Source organism: Alligator mississippiensis, chromosome 5 (genome assembly GCF_030867095.1).
Source record: "Alligator mississippiensis isolate rAllMis1 chromosome 5, rAllMis1, whole genome shotgun sequence".
Classification (NCBI taxonomy): Eukaryota; Metazoa; Chordata; order Crocodylia; family Alligatoridae; genus Alligator; species Alligator mississippiensis.
In genome coordinates this window covers 3,166,772-3,183,051 of record NC_081828.1, presented here as the reverse complement: position 1 = coordinate 3,183,051, position 16,280 = coordinate 3,166,772, and the positions used below count along the sequence as shown (strand labels likewise).

At 45.2% G+C, this 16,280-nt stretch overlaps 1 protein-coding gene across 3 annotated transcripts in view; it reads left to right on the top strand.

The window, feature by feature from the left end:
• The window catches only part of PIK3R3 (phosphoinositide-3-kinase regulatory subunit 3), a 134,694-nt gene extending 119,911 nt beyond the window's left edge, over positions 1–14,783 (top strand). For all 3 annotated transcript variants that reach the window (XM_059727775.1, XM_059727776.1, XM_059727777.1), the window contains 4 exons: positions 1,865–2,041; positions 3,006–3,080; positions 3,435–3,605; positions 5,243–14,783. In XM_059727775.1, the coding sequence (XP_059583758.1) occupies positions 1,865–2,041; positions 3,006–3,080; positions 3,435–3,605; positions 5,243–5,444 (625 nt within the window). In that variant the 3' untranslated portion in view covers positions 5,445–14,783. The remainder of the gene's footprint in view (positions 1–1,864; positions 2,042–3,005; positions 3,081–3,434; positions 3,606–5,242) is intronic.
• The last annotated feature ends 1,497 nt before the right edge of the window (positions 14,784–16,280 follow it).

Below are 16,280 nucleotides of genomic sequence, written 5' to 3'. Positions count from 1 at the left end.
CATATGATGACTTTCTTGTGCTGTCACTCCACAAATCCTCAGAAATCTTTGCATGACTATACCTAGTAACCATTTTGTTTTGCCTTATTGTGGAGAGCATCTGTACACTTACAGTGCAATTATGGCATGGGGCTGGTGAACCGGGCTGCTCTTGATCACTCTTACCAGCTGCTTTTAAAGGGGCAGTGAATGGGTATGACGGGCATCTTCTCCAATGCAGGACATGTTGCTGCACAGCCAGTGCTGTGACAATTATGACATCTTTTTACAGCCTGAAGGCCTAATTGGGTTGTACCTCACACACCTTAACGCTGGTGTGTTCAAAATAAACAATGCCATCTAGTCCAGCTCTTGGACCCCAGGTGAATTTGCATGAAATGCAGTTGGAGGACTGTCTCTTTGTAATCTGAGCACATTTGATATGGCAACCAGAAATGCTTTAAAGCTGGAACCCCTCCAGTCACAGTTTTTAGTCCTTTTTCAATGTAGGCCATACTTAATTGCTGGTACCTGTCAGTGGATCTTCTAATAAAAATCCAGAGGCCATTTAATTCCAGTGGGAATTGCATCGAAATATTATTTAGAATGGATTCTAAAGATACGTTGAAACCCAGCTACTCCCACCACCCCCTTAAAAATGCTTTTGTGTTACAAGACTGGTTATCTGACAAAAACCTGTAAGAGAAATTAATGGTTAGGGTGAAACCCTCTAAGAAGGTGTCGCCCTTGTTGTTCAGCTGTGTCAGCACCAAGCACAATAAGGCAACGCAATCCTTCCTGTTTAATACATAATCCTTTAAAGAATCGCCATTGTTGTCATCTAAAGCTGCTGTAATAATTTGGGCAGCTACCTACTGCAAACCAGCCTCTCCCTTCTGTATTGAAAATGTTTGTAGTGCGCCATAAATGCAGGCAGCACTTCACAGCAGTGAGGCGCTATCTGTTTCCAAACAGTATGATTCTGAGACAAAGAGGTTTTGCAATTAAGCTCCCATTTTTGTATAGGGTTACGCAGTAATTAAATATTGCCAGACATTTTGTGCAGAGTAGATAATAAGCTTTCTTTTCTTGGAATAAGCAGTTGCCTTTTGCCAGTGTCTTAAATGTTCCCAGTGAGATATTTGCAAATAAAATGCCAAATAGCTGCAACTATAGTAAAAAGGGTAAATATGGTGGCTAAGCTGATGGGGGTTTCATAAAAATGGCAGTCAAGTCATTAACAATTGATTCTAGTCTGGAAAAGTACCACAATGCTTCCATGCTTCACTCTGAACCTATATCGATTGTGCCATTATTTGTACAGATAAAGTGAAAGAATGTTGAGGGGTGTCTTTTGGGGGGGGGGGGGCCTCTCCCAACATTGCCAGGCCTGCAAGCTAATCTCAGAGTCAAGCTGTGTTCTTTCTAGTGTGCACATAATCACCAGTATTGAAAGTCTGCAGGACAAACCCTGCTGTCAGACACCTGTACTGGCGTTACATAACTGACTAGAACCTAGTAAGTGAATCTGAGAGCGGAGGAGGAGGAATCAAGCCATTGCATGCTCCTAAAAATACCTGTTAAAAATGAAGACGCATTAAAAAAGGATCTGAATGTTATTACACAAGGAGCAGACCAAGGGTAGGAAAGGGACACACCAGTTGGTCACTTTTTGGATAGAGCTGCACTTAATCTAGAGCTTTACCATAGTAATAATTTAAACTGATGTTTAAGGGGAAATAAAGCTCTCACTTCTATATCTTATTCTGGTGGGGGTTTGGGGTTTTTTCTGTGTATAAAGACACAAGCCATTCTCAAGGCTAGACCCTCTGGACTAGAATTGTCCTATTTCTCTGCTGCTTAAACATTACAAACTTCCTTCTAGAATCATGATGAATTATGAGAAATTAAAATCACGCCTGGGTGAGATCCACGATAGTAAAATGCGTTTGGAGCAGGATTTGAAGAAACAAGCTCTGGACAACAGGGAAATTGATAAGAAAATGAACAGTATCAAACCTGATCTCATCCAGCTGCGCAAGATCAGAGATCAGTACCTTGTGTAAGTAAGCACAGCATGTGTCACTCAAAGCAATGCCAGTGATGAACCTAGCTGATGCAGTCTTCATTGTTTTCTGTGCTCATGATGGTAACATGAGCATAGTTTCTTTTATGATCAGAATTGTTGGCATTTAATACACTAAACCCAAAGTGCAGAGTGATTGGGTTATCCTTTCCACTGCTCCTGTAATAACATCGTGTCTTAATTACTGCAGCAGTTGCCTGTCAAACCATATCTGCCATAGGCCAGGATTCACAACATGTATGTATGATTCTTGTGAGTTGAAGCAAAAAGGATGATGGATGCTGTCATCCAGCATTCACCTTTTACTAAACATGAGCAGAAGCTGGTGAAACAAAGCTGGGGAGAACAGCAAGCAAAGCTCTTGAGGGTATCATGCTCACTCTCCCCTCCTTTCTCCCCCACCCCACCCCCTGCCAATAGGATTAGGAATTCACGGGTCTGAAGAGATGGTGCACTGTAGCATGTAGTTTTATGAACCTGGCCGGTATTTGAAAAAGGCGCACCACACTCCTCAGTGCCCAGATGCCTTCAGGGGAAGGTGGGAAGACATCTATAGTGACAAGATGTCTTTTGGGGGGGAGGGAAGCAGGCTGCCATCACCAGGAGGCTTGGCCCATTCCTTCTACTAGTAATTTCTAGTGTTTATGGGCTGTCCCTTTTTTGCTCCTGCTCTTTCGTACCATCCCTTCCAGTGAAAAGGGCATCTTAGTTTTTCTGTTGTTCCTCTGCACACCCCTCCCCCAACCCTGTGAAGGTGTCCCCGAGTGTGTCAGAGGATGAGTCTTGCATGTTCTGAGCCTGCTTTTGCTTTCCCATGGTGGGTTACCTATGACTGTAGGTACATTCTTCCTGGGTTCTGTGTCTGAGCTTCCCTTGGTCCTGTTTGGTCAGTAACCAACAACTAGGAAAGAGATTAATGCCCTCTCTTCTCTTCTGGCAGATGGCTCAATCACAAAGGAGTGAGGCAGAAGCGAATAAATGACTGGCTGGGAATCAAGAATGAAAATATTGATGAGTAAGTGCCCTTGTATGTTTAGTCTTGCTGATAAGTGGCAGAGCTCAGTCTTCCAGTTGAGGCACTCACTAATGTGAAATGCCTATTTCTCTATAAAGGATTGTCATTCTTTCTCCGTTGGAAGCTTTGTCTCATTTGAGCCAACAGCTCCATGCTGACCTGATGTGCATGCAGGTATCTCTGGGAATAAGGAGTCTTAGTTGGTGCCAAGGAAACACAGCAGGCTGACCTCCCAATTTGAGCAGCCTCTTCCCAGTTGTGTTGTACCTTTTTTATGCAAGAGTAAATCCTCCTCCTTATGACTGAGTCCTACAGTAAATGTGTGGTTGAGCTAACAAGTTCCATCTTCTCTAGTACATACTTCGTGAATGAAGAAGATGAAAATCTGCCACACTACGATGAGAAAACTTGGTTTGTTGGGGATCTCAACCGTATCCAGGCAGAAGACTTGCTCTGTGGGAAACCTGACGGATCGTTTTTAATTCGAGAAAGTAGCAAGAAAGGATGTTACGCTTGTTCTGTGGTGTAAGTCTGTTCTTTGTGATCTGATTTCCTCAAGAACTTCTTGACTGTCTGTCTTGGGCATCTTCCATTTACGCTTGTTGGGGAAAACAAGTCACTGTAGACTTTAATGTGCTCAAATGAGTGTATTATGTAGAGAGTGAGGCTAGTTAAAATGGCAGTCCTTTAGAGCCATTTGATTTGGAACCACAGGTATTATTATGGTTCTTGTCACCTTCAGACTTGAAGTCGGTAACCCTTGAAATCTCTTCCAGCCCTGTGGGTCTGTAATTTCAGTCATAAAGTTACCAAGCTGCAGTCTTGCAGCGTTGCATTTTGAAGCTCCATAATAATATATCCTTTAAGGAGGGCAACAGGGGCTAAATTTTTCCCATGCTTTTCCAAAGAAGGAGGCTAGCAGAAGCTGAGCTGAAATGCTCTGATATTGTTTTGAGACCTGCAGACATGTCAAACTCCAAATCCACACTTCTACTATGTTTAAATTCATGGTGGCACTTTAAGGAAAACATCGTTTGTGAGAAATGGGTGTTCTGGGCATTCATGTTTATTCTGTGTTTGACTCTTCTCACTCATTTTAATGTAAGATTAGCACAACTTTAGTCTGTTTTAACTGACACTTCGGGGGGGGGGGGGGTTTGGGTGGTCTTGGAACATTGAGACCTGGTGCAGCAGGAGCCCTTGTGATGTGAAAGTCCCAGGAGTACTTACTCCCTAGTTCTGCTGCCCACCCACAGTGCACTTGATGGAAACCCCTGAAAACCTCATTTAACAAACCACTGCCCAGGAGATCCTGTTGGCTTAGTTCACTGGGCTCATTGAACTGAATTGTTGCTTGAATAAGCGTCTTACGGTTTACAGCAACAGGAGTTGCTTTCATGTGAGGCTTTCCTCAAGTCCATAACACTGTTTCCTGCTTCTTTATAGTTTTCCTTTGTCTTTTTTTTTTTTCCCCCCTCCCTTCCTTTCTTAAGTAACGAGTCAAATTATGCCTGTGTGCTATGGAGGCACCTTTAGAAATACTGTAGATGATCACTATTGAGGAATCCTTTTATCCATGAACATACCCAGACCTCAGCATCTGCACATTTCTCTTTTGTGGCTTCTGAAGTACAGCTCTACGGCAAGCTTTTTTTTTGGAGGCTTCTAGAGCTAGAGCAAGCTAAATGTCCCTAGAGGAGTGGGAGCTATCTAGAAAAGATGACTGTCACATGTCTAGTGTTTGAATTAGAAAAGAGATGATTATATAGTTGGTTTTTGAGAACCACTCCACTAATCTCTAGGGAAAGGACACTGGGAATAGTAAGTGAAGTTCTAGTCTGACTTGCTGAAAGCCAGCAGCCAGTGAATGCTGACCCTTTTTTAGCTGCAGGACCAAACAGTGGGCACTGGGATAGCAGGAAGGAGCTGTCCCATGACTAGTTTCTTTCCATTGTGGCACATGGTAAGAATGCCTAGCCACTGTCTCTGGAAGCTTCCCTCCTTCACAGGCTCTTTGTGGTGGTCCCATTCCTCCTGTCTACCAGGCTTCTTTGTTTTGATTGTAAAGTATCTGTGCTGGCCATGTTACCTCCTAATGTTTAGTTTGTGTCGCTCTTGGGTTTGTTCCTCCTTGTTAAACTGTCATGTTTCTTTCCTTGCAGAGCTGATGGAGAAGTTAAACACTGTGTGATCTACAGCACTCCAAGGGGTTATGGGTTTGCAGAACCATATAACCTGTACAGCACACTTAAGGAATTAGTCCTTCATTACCAGCAGACATCCCTCGTCCAACACAATGATTCCTTAAATGTCAGGCTTGCCTATCCTGTCTACGCACAGATGCCCTCCTCCCTTTGCAGATAAATTCTGGGGAGGAGAAAAGTGTTGGCTATCTTGGATTTTTTTCTACAGTTTTTATTAGAACTTGGAGGGCATTCTTTCTCCTTAGACTGCTTGTTTTGCACAAGAAGTGATTCTGTGAATGTGAATCAAAGAGGCCTAGCAGCGACAAGACGACAACTTGGGTGTAGGTGTCCTGGTGCTACCTAAAGCTCAGCTGTGCTTTTACACTGATCCTTTTTGTTTCCTTTGTGGGAGGGGAATAAACTCAACACGTACAAAAAAGAAACTGGAAGCAAAACATCATTTTATGGAGAGGATTTTTTTGCCAGGCACCTTCAGCAGAACTTTTAATCGGAATTTTGTTTTCTCGTTCTTGTAGAGATAATGTGGGCGCCTCTGTAGAGGCATCAGTACAGTCTTTCAGTCTTAAACTCCAAGGAACTAGGGGGAAACTACCACAGCAATGTTCTCTGCTACATGAACAGCTTCACTGCGATTCAGCCGAACTTCCAAAAGAGGGCTTGTCTTGAGGTAGCATGGAATTTGGTGAGAGAAGACCAAAGGAATTATGGAAAGCTTCAGGTTTTTATTTAAATGGGGGGGAAAATCCTTATAAAGAAAAGTTGCTTTATTTTTTACCAACAGTAACAAAGTTTTGGTTTCAATGGCACTACAGGTCTTCGCTTAAAGGAAACATTTATAACCAAATTGAACCCACCAAAACTATTTGTTGCTGTATTGCGCACTTCTGGGGAAAGGTTGCATTAGCATCCGCACATACTTTTTACACCAAAACTTGAAACAAATAAAAGGAAAAGCTAAAACTTCTTGCGTGGTTTTGAAAACACTAATCTGTCTAATTTGATGTAATGGCTCCCCCTTCCCTTCCCTCTCCTCACGTCCCCCTTGGCACTCTCTTCTTCCCAATTTTTAAGATAATATGCTTCAGAATGTAAACCAGAATGAAGCTGGCACTCTTATTTTGAGTTGTGTTGCTGAGCATTTAACTACTCTGTTTGAAACCCTTGTAAATTTTAAATGTAAGTGTAAAGAAAAGGTGCAATGCAATGCTTCTGGATGGCTTGTTATACCAAATAATTACCTGAGTGATAGTCCTACGACTTGCTCCTGTTCATAACTAGAGTTCCCATTTGAATTGGTAGTCATAAACCAGATTCTGGTCTGTCATTCCACTGAAGTCAAGGTTACGCAAGATGTTACAGATGCTGAACTTAGTTCCTCTTCTTGTAGCCATAATTAATGTTGCCCAGCTGACAAAACACTAACCTCAACACCAACTCATGCAGTGGTGCCAGTTCTGGAAATTGATCTACTGCTAACAGACTTCTAGGCACTTGCCAGCACTGGTTTACCTGTAGCAGTATGGGATTAAGTGGCCACGTTTCTTGTCAGGTGTAGCAATTCCTAATGAGTTAAATCCAAGGAACAGTTTCACTTGAAAAGAAAATAAATTGTTTCCTTAGCTATTGATTGTTTGTTCCTCCTAGGTCTCTAAATTAGAAAAAAATAAGTAAAGTGTGGCAGAAATGGCTTTGTTTGGCATCAAGGCAGAGCTGGCAAAGTAGTTACTCAGTGTGTAGCAACAGAATTTAATCTTGCTTCCTTCCATGATAGTGGTACCTTCTGAAGTGTGCCCATTCTACAGGAAGGGAGACAGTCTAATCATTCAAACACTAGGCTGCAAGTTGGGACTCCCTGGTCTGTTCTTATCTTGTTACTGGCTTCCCGTTTGAGCCCAGACTTCGTATAAGCCCTGGGGAATAATGCCAAGCCTGTGGAGGCTTAATTAATGTTTACATTGTGAAATTACCAGTCGAAGGCACTATAAGTTAGTATTATTAAGCAGAAAATTAATAATTCCTGAGCAGGGAAGTGACAAGTCTTGAGCACTGAAACACTAGCGGGAAGGGCAATCTAGGTTGCTTGGTGAGTCCAAGAAACACTTTATTTTGCACTATTTATGTCCCTGGGTACATCCAGGTGCTGGTTAACCAGCTAGAATGTGATCTTCAAATGAAGAATTGTCCAGCTGAAAAAGCCCCACAGACTGAAGCATACAGAAGCTGTGTGAGAAGAGTGAGACAAAGGCAAGACCTGAGTTTCCTTCCTATTTGGCATCCATGTGGCTGCTGAACAAGTGTCTGCTGCGTTCAGTGGAAAGCCAGAATCACATCTCCAATTGTAGTATCAGGAACAGAAATTCTTCTCTAAGAAGAAACTGCATCTCTTGAGTAATTTGTATGTTCTACTCTGGCAACTCATCTCTACATCCAACATGCCTTCCTATGTTGACTCCAATCCCAGTTCATGACGGGGAAGGCTTGTCAGATATATACATTGTAGTTGGGTGTCTAACTCCAAATGAAAAATCAGTGGCTGTTGGGCGCTTAATGGCTATCTTTGCCTTAGAAAAAATCTACCTCTGTGTCAGAGTTCTTCTCTTGCTTACAATGGTGACTCCATTGAAGTCCATGGGAAGTTAGTCCCTGATTTTTCACTTGCAAGAGAAAGGAGTTAGGCTGAAAGGGCAACCTGACTGTTAAATATCTTGCTGTAGGAACTGTGAGCACTGTAGCGGTTATATTGTTTTAACCTGAGAGAGGTCGTTTTTTAAACCACACCATGATTTGCAGTCCCATAGCACCAATGGTAGCTGTACAGGGGGGAAACGGAGCTGTGTCAGAAGCATCCCTAGTTGACCTTCAGTTTTGTGAGGTTTTGGACTGGATCTTGTGTTCGGTTATGCCAGCATAAATACAGAGGAATTCCATTGGCTTCTATGTTACTTTGGCTTTACAGTGGTGTGGCTGAATTCAGAACCTGTCCCCCTTCTATTTCGGACCACTTCCCTAATCCCAGGTGCTGCATTGCTGTGAGCAATACATAATAGAAAGCTAAAAGCCATCAAGAAGCATTTCCTTTTACTTTCCCCTAACTTTCAGATTAGAACCACGTTCAAATTATACCTAGAAGTTCCTTGCTTGCCCTTTCCATCCCTGAGAGCTCCTGTTTTGCCAGTATGTCTTTATGCACTTGATTTAGGCACATAAGACACAGCTGCTAGTGTGTTGACCCACTTATGTACTCACATGCCATTGCACACCTACTATTGCATCAATTTTTGCACTTGTGGCCAGAGAAAAATGGGTCTCGAAGCCAACCGAAATATGTAGTGGGTATAATCCATTCCGGGGCTTGTCCCCATTGCCACTCATTTTGGTTGGCCTGATTCTTTAATTCAGAGTGGGTTTTATGCCAACAAATTGCCACTGCTCCCAGTCACCATTTTTAATTCCAGGACCTAGAAAACTGAATTGGGCCTGTCAGGTGCAAGATTAGGCCCCAGTACTAAAACCAGCTGTTTGCAGGCCTAAAACAAATGCATAAGAGATGATATAAAGATAAAACAAAGGAAACTCTTCTAAACCAACAGCATGTGATACTGTGTATGCATAGTGCTGAAACATTCTGGTTTCAAGGGTCAGAAGATTTGGGGGGGAGGGGACAGTGCATTCAGTTTACTAGAGCAGCCATCTCTTTCCTGACTGCATCTGGACTAGTACCGATCTCACTGACCCACATTGTATTAAATGTATGTAGATTTGAATAAACCTTTTTTGCACAGTGTTAAATGGGGAAAATAATGTTGAAACTTTCAAATATGCACAGTTTCTTATCTGTTTTGAAGTACATTTGCAGGGATCATGGGGTGATTCAGTATTTTGCTTTCTCATGAATGGGAAACAAGATCTACTTCCACAGTTCCCATTGTGCCCATTACGCACAGTACATCAGCCAGGAATTACCTGTTGCTAAAGTTTATAAACTTCCAAATCTCCTGTTACACCTTTTTAATAGTCACAATTTTAATGAGCCCCTATGGGTGTGTGTCAAGCTGATCAGTTGCAGACTGAGAGGCAAGTACGATGAAGGGCACGGAGGAGCGATCGATGACTGCAGAGAGATGGCTTGCTGCATCAGTGCTTCGTGATGGTTTATTTTTTAGTTAAATAGAGGATAAATAGTCTGAAAATATCCTATGTTTGGAAGTAAGGTTGCGGTAACTGCTCTGTACCTCTCGGTCTGAGTTCTGAGCTAGTACAGCCCTCCTCTCCATACCAAAATCCAATGCCCCTTTCATATGTGTGCGCACAGGCGCACACCCTTCCAAATATGACTAAAAGAGCAAAGTCTATTCCACATGCAATGGACCCAGTTTTTTTCTCACGTTCACCAGTGTAAGCAAGAGATTCCTCTGGTGGAAAACTCCATGTGAAAGGAGAATCCTGCCTGCCCGCTTTATAAAATCCAAATTCCAACTTGTACTTGCATTTCAATAGAACAGAAATCAAAGCAAATCTCAGCCTTGTCCAGGCTGAGTAGCCATAATGGGCACTGTGGAAATGAATGTTGACACTTTGCTGTTTTAAGAGCTGGGGGGGAGGGGGGATCTTGGTTGCCCTAACACTTGCTCACTGTGCAAACGTGGATGGTAACGCATCCATAACTGAAGGCTATGGCTGTTTTAAAACGGCAGAATTGCTAACGGAGTGTCACACTTTGATAAGTTTGGAAAAGCCCCTTATTTGGTACTTGAACAATCTTTTCTGTTGTGTGAATGTCTGTCTAGGTTTTATTTTTTTTTTCTTCTTTACACTAACAGGGAATAAAACTCTGCCATGTGAGCAAGTCGTGTGTGTGTGTGCGCGCGCTGCATTTTGCAGATATAAAACAGGTACTTTGAGGTGGGAGGTAAGGTTTGCAAGACAGGTTCCAAATGCAGTTTTAACAAAGCACTCTGATAAGTTTGGGTTTGGAGTGTTGTTTAAATTGGGTGTGTCTACACGTGCGTTTACTGCGCAGTAAGTGGGTTTTACGCCAGCATCTACAAGTGCAGGCATTACAGTGCAGTAACACTGTGTGGACTGACTTGGGACTGAATGTTACCCCCAAGTCAGTCCACACACAGGGTTACTGTGCAGTAAGGTGTCTACATGTACCTTACTGCAGAGTACCTACTAGGTGTAAGTTGCCATAGTTACTGCACAGTACGAGCATGCATGTGTAGACATGCACCCATACTGTGCAGTAATTTTCGGTTACTGTGCAGTAACTGCACGTGTAGATGTGCCCTTTATGTCCTAAAGTCCTGCTTGCTTTTGTTAGTTTTCATCCGTCTTTGGTAATTTAAATCACTAATGTCTGCTTTGTGAACAGCAAAGCCACAATATATTCCTGAAGAACAAAGATTTGTGCCAATATTTACTCTGAATGGTAAAATTAAGTAACATTTACAAAGGCTTATGCAAGCAAGAAAATAAGTTTGAAAATCCAGGTTTAGCATCTTCTGATTGTAGCTTGATCAAGGAGCAGACAGTTCTCTTGAACAGGACTCCCATCCATCTTCACAAAGGGAAAATCTGATTGCAAAGTGGACCTGTTCTCGATGTTTGCCTAGGCAGCATTAGAATAACTGGCTATACCTTTTTTTTTTTTAAATCAATGTGCATGTTTGTAGAGAGAGAGAGAGAACAATCAGAATCCTGCTGGAAGTCCTTGGGGACTTAATTCAGCTATTTTTATAGAGATCTTTTCGTATTTGAAGGAAACTCGGATTGCTGACCCGCTTGTTTCCTTTGGCCCAGCTTGTGCAGGCAGGAGGAGTGAACTAAGCTACCGGCCCACATAGTAACCAGTCCTGTTTGTGTGCGTCGGGAGCGTGTTTTGACAGCGGTGTAGAAAAGTCTCTCAAACTTGGGTGACTCTGACATTCTGTGGGCAGGAACTGTTTCCACAGAAGGGGGAAACCCCTGAGCCCCCTTCAGAGTCCCTCCCCTTTGTTCTAGCGGGAGGTTTATAGATTGCAACTTCTTCTAGAAGAGGGCAGTGCTTAAAACGCGAGTCTTCGGGCTGGCTCCATACATCTAATGCAGATCTCCCTTTTCTGATCACTTCTGGCAGATAACCCACCCCCATTTTATGGCTAATGCAGATATACCTGGATTAAAATTCACCTTTACGTGCTTGGAACACTACAGCAAACAAAGGGAGGCAGCTCAGCCAATCAGCAGCTTCTCCCGATCATCAGTATTAGACAAAAGCGGCTTTCATTTGAAGTCATTTCATTTATTTTGCTTTGTTGTTCCAACTCTACTAATTCGTCTTGCTTTCAGTATATGAGCTTTAACACCTGAGAGTAACACTTTTCTTTTCCCCCTACACACTCAGCACCTCCAGTATTAACCACGGGCTTGCTGAGTTCTGCAGTGGTCATACAGTGGGCTCAGTCCTTTAGAAAAATGGTGGCGTCAAAAGGCAAAAATGACATGGCACTGTCCCAGGGCCAAATTTGTCCCTGGCTTAAGTCTATTAACTTCAGTGGAGCTGCAAACCCCTTCATGCCAGCAGCAAGCTTAGCCCTGGGACAGTTCATTCATGTGCAGCCAAGTGTTGAATTTTGGGGGGTGAGTGACTTGTACATCAAGTGAGGATCCCTTTGATTAAACCTCTTGATTTTGTATATCTGGCAGTTTACAGCACCGTGGGATTGTAATGGTCTGCATCATATCTGTGTGTGTGCGCGTGTGTGTGTACTGTATGTATATAGATTTATGTAAAATATCTTCACTTACACATGGATATGCATTAGCCATAAGTGGCATTGTCCCTTAGTGAAACAAAGTTCACTATTTGCACGTTTTACACATAAAGTTAGACAAAGTTGGGTTTATCACGACCATCTTGATTAATGCTTTTTGAGATTCTAGGTTATGAGTTCTTTTGTTGGACTGGTTCTGTTGATAATTCTTTACTCTGGGATGACGCATCGACGTTTGTTCAAAGCAAAGGGTTTTTAAAAAAAAAAATAATCCCGTTTTCCTTCGAGATGCGGTAATATTTGCACGTTTTAAGTGAACCTAATGAAAATCCTGTCTAGAGCTAATGTGCAAAGGATGGGAAGTGTGTGCATCGCGTCGTGAATGGACTCTTTGTGTACGCGTGTGGGCCAGTCGAAGGGATGGGTGGATGTTTGGACTTGGACGGAGGGCTGAGATGACAGCGCACTCCTTGACGCCCTTTGCAGTCATGTTGCTTCTTTTTTTCTTTAAGGGATACTGCATCTGTTTAGAACCTGCTTCTCAAGAAGCCGTTGGGTTTTTTCCATATGAATTCCAGCATGTAACTTTGGTACTCTTGTTGTTATTTGTGTAAAACCTGTTCTTCTGTCGTTTACGGTGTAGTCAAAAAAAAATTAAAGGAATTCATGTAGTTTAACTTTTAAAAAGAAACAAACTGCTTCATAAAGAAACCAGTTGTATGTTAGTGTTTTCAGACAAGTCATACTGTAGTTTCTAGATCAGTAATGCAACGCTGTACTTGTCACCAGATGTGTTACGATTTTGCTGTATTTTTTTAGTAGATGGTTGGGCTTTTAAATCCCAGACACTAAACATCCTGGGCCTACTTGCTCTAGATCAAAAAAAATGCAATAAAAAATTGCAATAAAGCACATTGACATGTAACTGTTTTAGAAGGATGTACTGACAGCTGTTTCTAATAAATTCAGAAATACAGCCTAGTTGGTATGTTGTGGTGTTAGCTCTGTTTGTCTCTCCTGGCTGAGGCAATGAAAGGGAATTTATTTTTGAGGCTCAGTTCAAGACTAGAGGTCTCCTGGATTTTTTTACTTGTTGCCAAAGTAGCATTAGGTCTCCAGAAGCACAAGCAATTATATTTTCCACTGGGACTCGGTCCCTTGCTCTTCCACAAGCTTCATGCCTGCACCTAGGACAGGACTGGCGAGGCCTGGCTGGGCAAGAGGCCCCCGCGCAAACCTCCACGGACGTTGGCACGTTCTCAAGCTGGATCTCCAGCTCTGTCGAAACCTTGGAACAATTCCACGTTGCCAGAGCAGTGCGAAGGTGTTCTGGAGACCAAAGGTAACCAAAGGTAATGAGCAATTCCCTTCTTTTTTATTTAATAAAACCATTTCAGGTATTTAGATCAGAGGTAAGAACGCATCCAGAGCACTGTGCAGGTGAAATGAGTCACGGCAAGTTTTAACCATTCCTGTCTCCAGTTACAGTTACTTTACTGAGTGCTTGGAGCCAGGGGTGGCCAAAGCGTTTCCACTAACTGTGAAGGAAACCAAGTCCAGCGATTTGACGTCGGCTTTGAGAGAGAGAGTCTGGAGCATGTCACACTGGGCACGTCTGCACGAGACACTTACTGCGCATTAGCCTAATAACTGCAGTAGCGTAGCAGTTAAAAACGGTGCAGCACAGGGTTATTAGGCTAACGCACAGTACACGTCACAAAACTGCTGCCACTACTGCACAGTAACTAGTGCAGATTTTGTTAGTACTTCATTAAGCAAGTACTACAGTAAATGGGCAGTAACTAAGGCGCATTAATGAACGTGTAGATGCGCCCCCTGGGTACAAGAGATGCCAATGGTTATAAAGCAGTAGTTCCAAGTCCCTTACTCCCTAGGGTCTCGCCCCAGTTCTGCTCACCATAATGACCTGCACTCCTGGTTTTCATTGGTGTAAGCGAAATGCAGGGAGTTTGCTCCTACCACAACCAAGAGCAGGCAGGAGAATCGGGTCTTAGGGGGTAACGGATATTATGTTACAGCAAGTCTCCCGGCACCAGTTGGACTGCTTCCCTCTGCCATCACACTGCAGCCATTGCCCCGCTGCGCGGACTCGCTGCTGCCAGCGCCACAAGCTCCGGGGCACACACTTTACTGCTCATCTTCGTTGTTTTGGAGATGCTTCCACTTGGCTGTAGATTACCCCCCATCTTATGCACGGGGCCTCGAGAATCCCACGTGTGGGGGGCCAAGCATTTTGAAAGGACAGATGAGAAAAAGTAACTGGTCCTTTTCTCTTTGGGGAAGGGGTTTGGAAGGCTTAATCGGCATCTTTGCCAAAGGTACCCAGGGAGGTGGGGCAAAAGAACAGGCAGATTCTTTCCAAGTAAACACATGGGCTTTACAGAGCTGCTGGAACCTGATTCCCTTTGCGCTGGTGTAACGGAGAGCTGCCTGCAGCAGCGTAATGGGGATCAGCCCCCACTCAGCCGGTGGGAGGAGAGCGTGAGATCGAATACACCTGCTGACAAGTATGCCCAGTATTTCTCTCTCCCGGTCTCTTCTTTTTGGCTTGTCGGTATCTTGCTGCAGTATTGTTCCGAGGTACAGTGCATCCAGGCTTTCGGTCGCTTGTATTGGCTGTGTTTTGGCTTCCGGCCCACGGAGGCAGATCCATGTACAGCATTGCTCCGTGACTCCAGAATACTTGTCTGTCTTGCTGAATTAAAAACCTATTTTCTCGATGCCGCGGCGTGCGCTGTCTTGACTGAACGCTCCAGGAAAACGCAGCCCCGGCTGGGAAATGGTAACGGGGCACAGACTCGGGCCTAATCGTGTGACTGTGGTCAAGGCCCCTGTGTGCAAGGTGCTGGGGGCGTGCATGGCAGGACCCAGCGCGCTAAGGGAGCCCCTGCAAGAGGATGCTCAGGCTGGCTTCTTTACCCCCTCTCCCTGCGCCTCGCGGGGCCCTTTCCCCTCACTTCCTTGTGCAGCATAGATGCCCCTGCCGTCACCTTGCTGCACCCCAAAGAAGTGCCCATGCACTGCCACCATACCCTCCTCCCCTGCCCCCACGTCGGGGCACTGGCCTGGATCACCCAGGTGCCTGGCTGTTGTCCCAAGCCCCAGGGCCACTCTCTGGTCACAGCCGTGCCCTGCTGCAGGGAAAGCTTGGGACCGCCGGTTGCCTGGCCCAGCAGCTCTGCCCCCTTTGTCCAACACACCTGAGCTCCCAGGCTTCTGGGGTAGGGGGCTGAAACGCACTTGGCATCTGCTGAACCCAGCCCCAGCTCACTTTTCCCCTGCTAGCTTGGCAGCATCAGAGACCGTGCACCGTCAGGGGGGAGACAGGCACCAGGGCACAGTATTGCCCCCCATGCCTCATTCAGCACCGGCTTGAGGGCATGCTGGTTACACTGCCCAGTAGGGCTGCACTGGCATGATCTGCCCTGTTCTGAACCTGGGCTATATCCCCGACGTTGCAAGCTTGTCCCGCTCGTGCAGCCCCAAGCAGCAGGGCTTACAGCCCGGGGGCATTGGCAGAGGTCACGTAATCCAGCCCCTGCTCCCAGCGTCCGAAGGGAGAGAGGCCTTCTCCTCCTTGCAGCATTCAGCCTGCCCCTGGGCGCCCGTGCCAGGAACTCCCTCCCTGAGCTGTTCATCGGGCAGCGTGGTCTCTGCCCCACAAACCAGGGTAGAGGTTCAAAAGAAAGGGAGGCCCCCAGATGCTTCCCGGGCCCCAGCCATAGCCCTCGCAGCCCCGTGCCCATGGGGCACATCCAACCTGTGCTAGATGCTGAATTAACTGGATGGGCAGAGCCGACGGTGCTGGGGTTAGTGCTGATAGCAGAGCAACCCCGGTGTCCAGGCCCAGGAGCAGGCAGCGCAGGCTCACAGCAGGGAGACAGGACCGGGGAGAGAAACTGCTGACACAGCCCAAAGCCCCGGTGCTGCCTCAGGCTCCTGCCTACCAGCGCTGAAGCCCATGGGCCGGCCAGCTGGGATGGGCTGGAAACCCTGCCGTCCTAGCACAGCCTGGGGACGGGTTCCCAGCAAAGGCCAGAGCCACCCCCTAGCCCCCAGCTGCAGACAGGCAGGCAGCAACCCGCCTGCATCATTCACAGCAAGGCAAGCCCTAGGCCAAACACTGCCAAGGCAAGCCAGGCACCCGTGCACCGCTTTGCATGTCACTGGTGTCCCTGGCACAGTCCAGGTCCTGCCATATGCCCCCACCACCACCC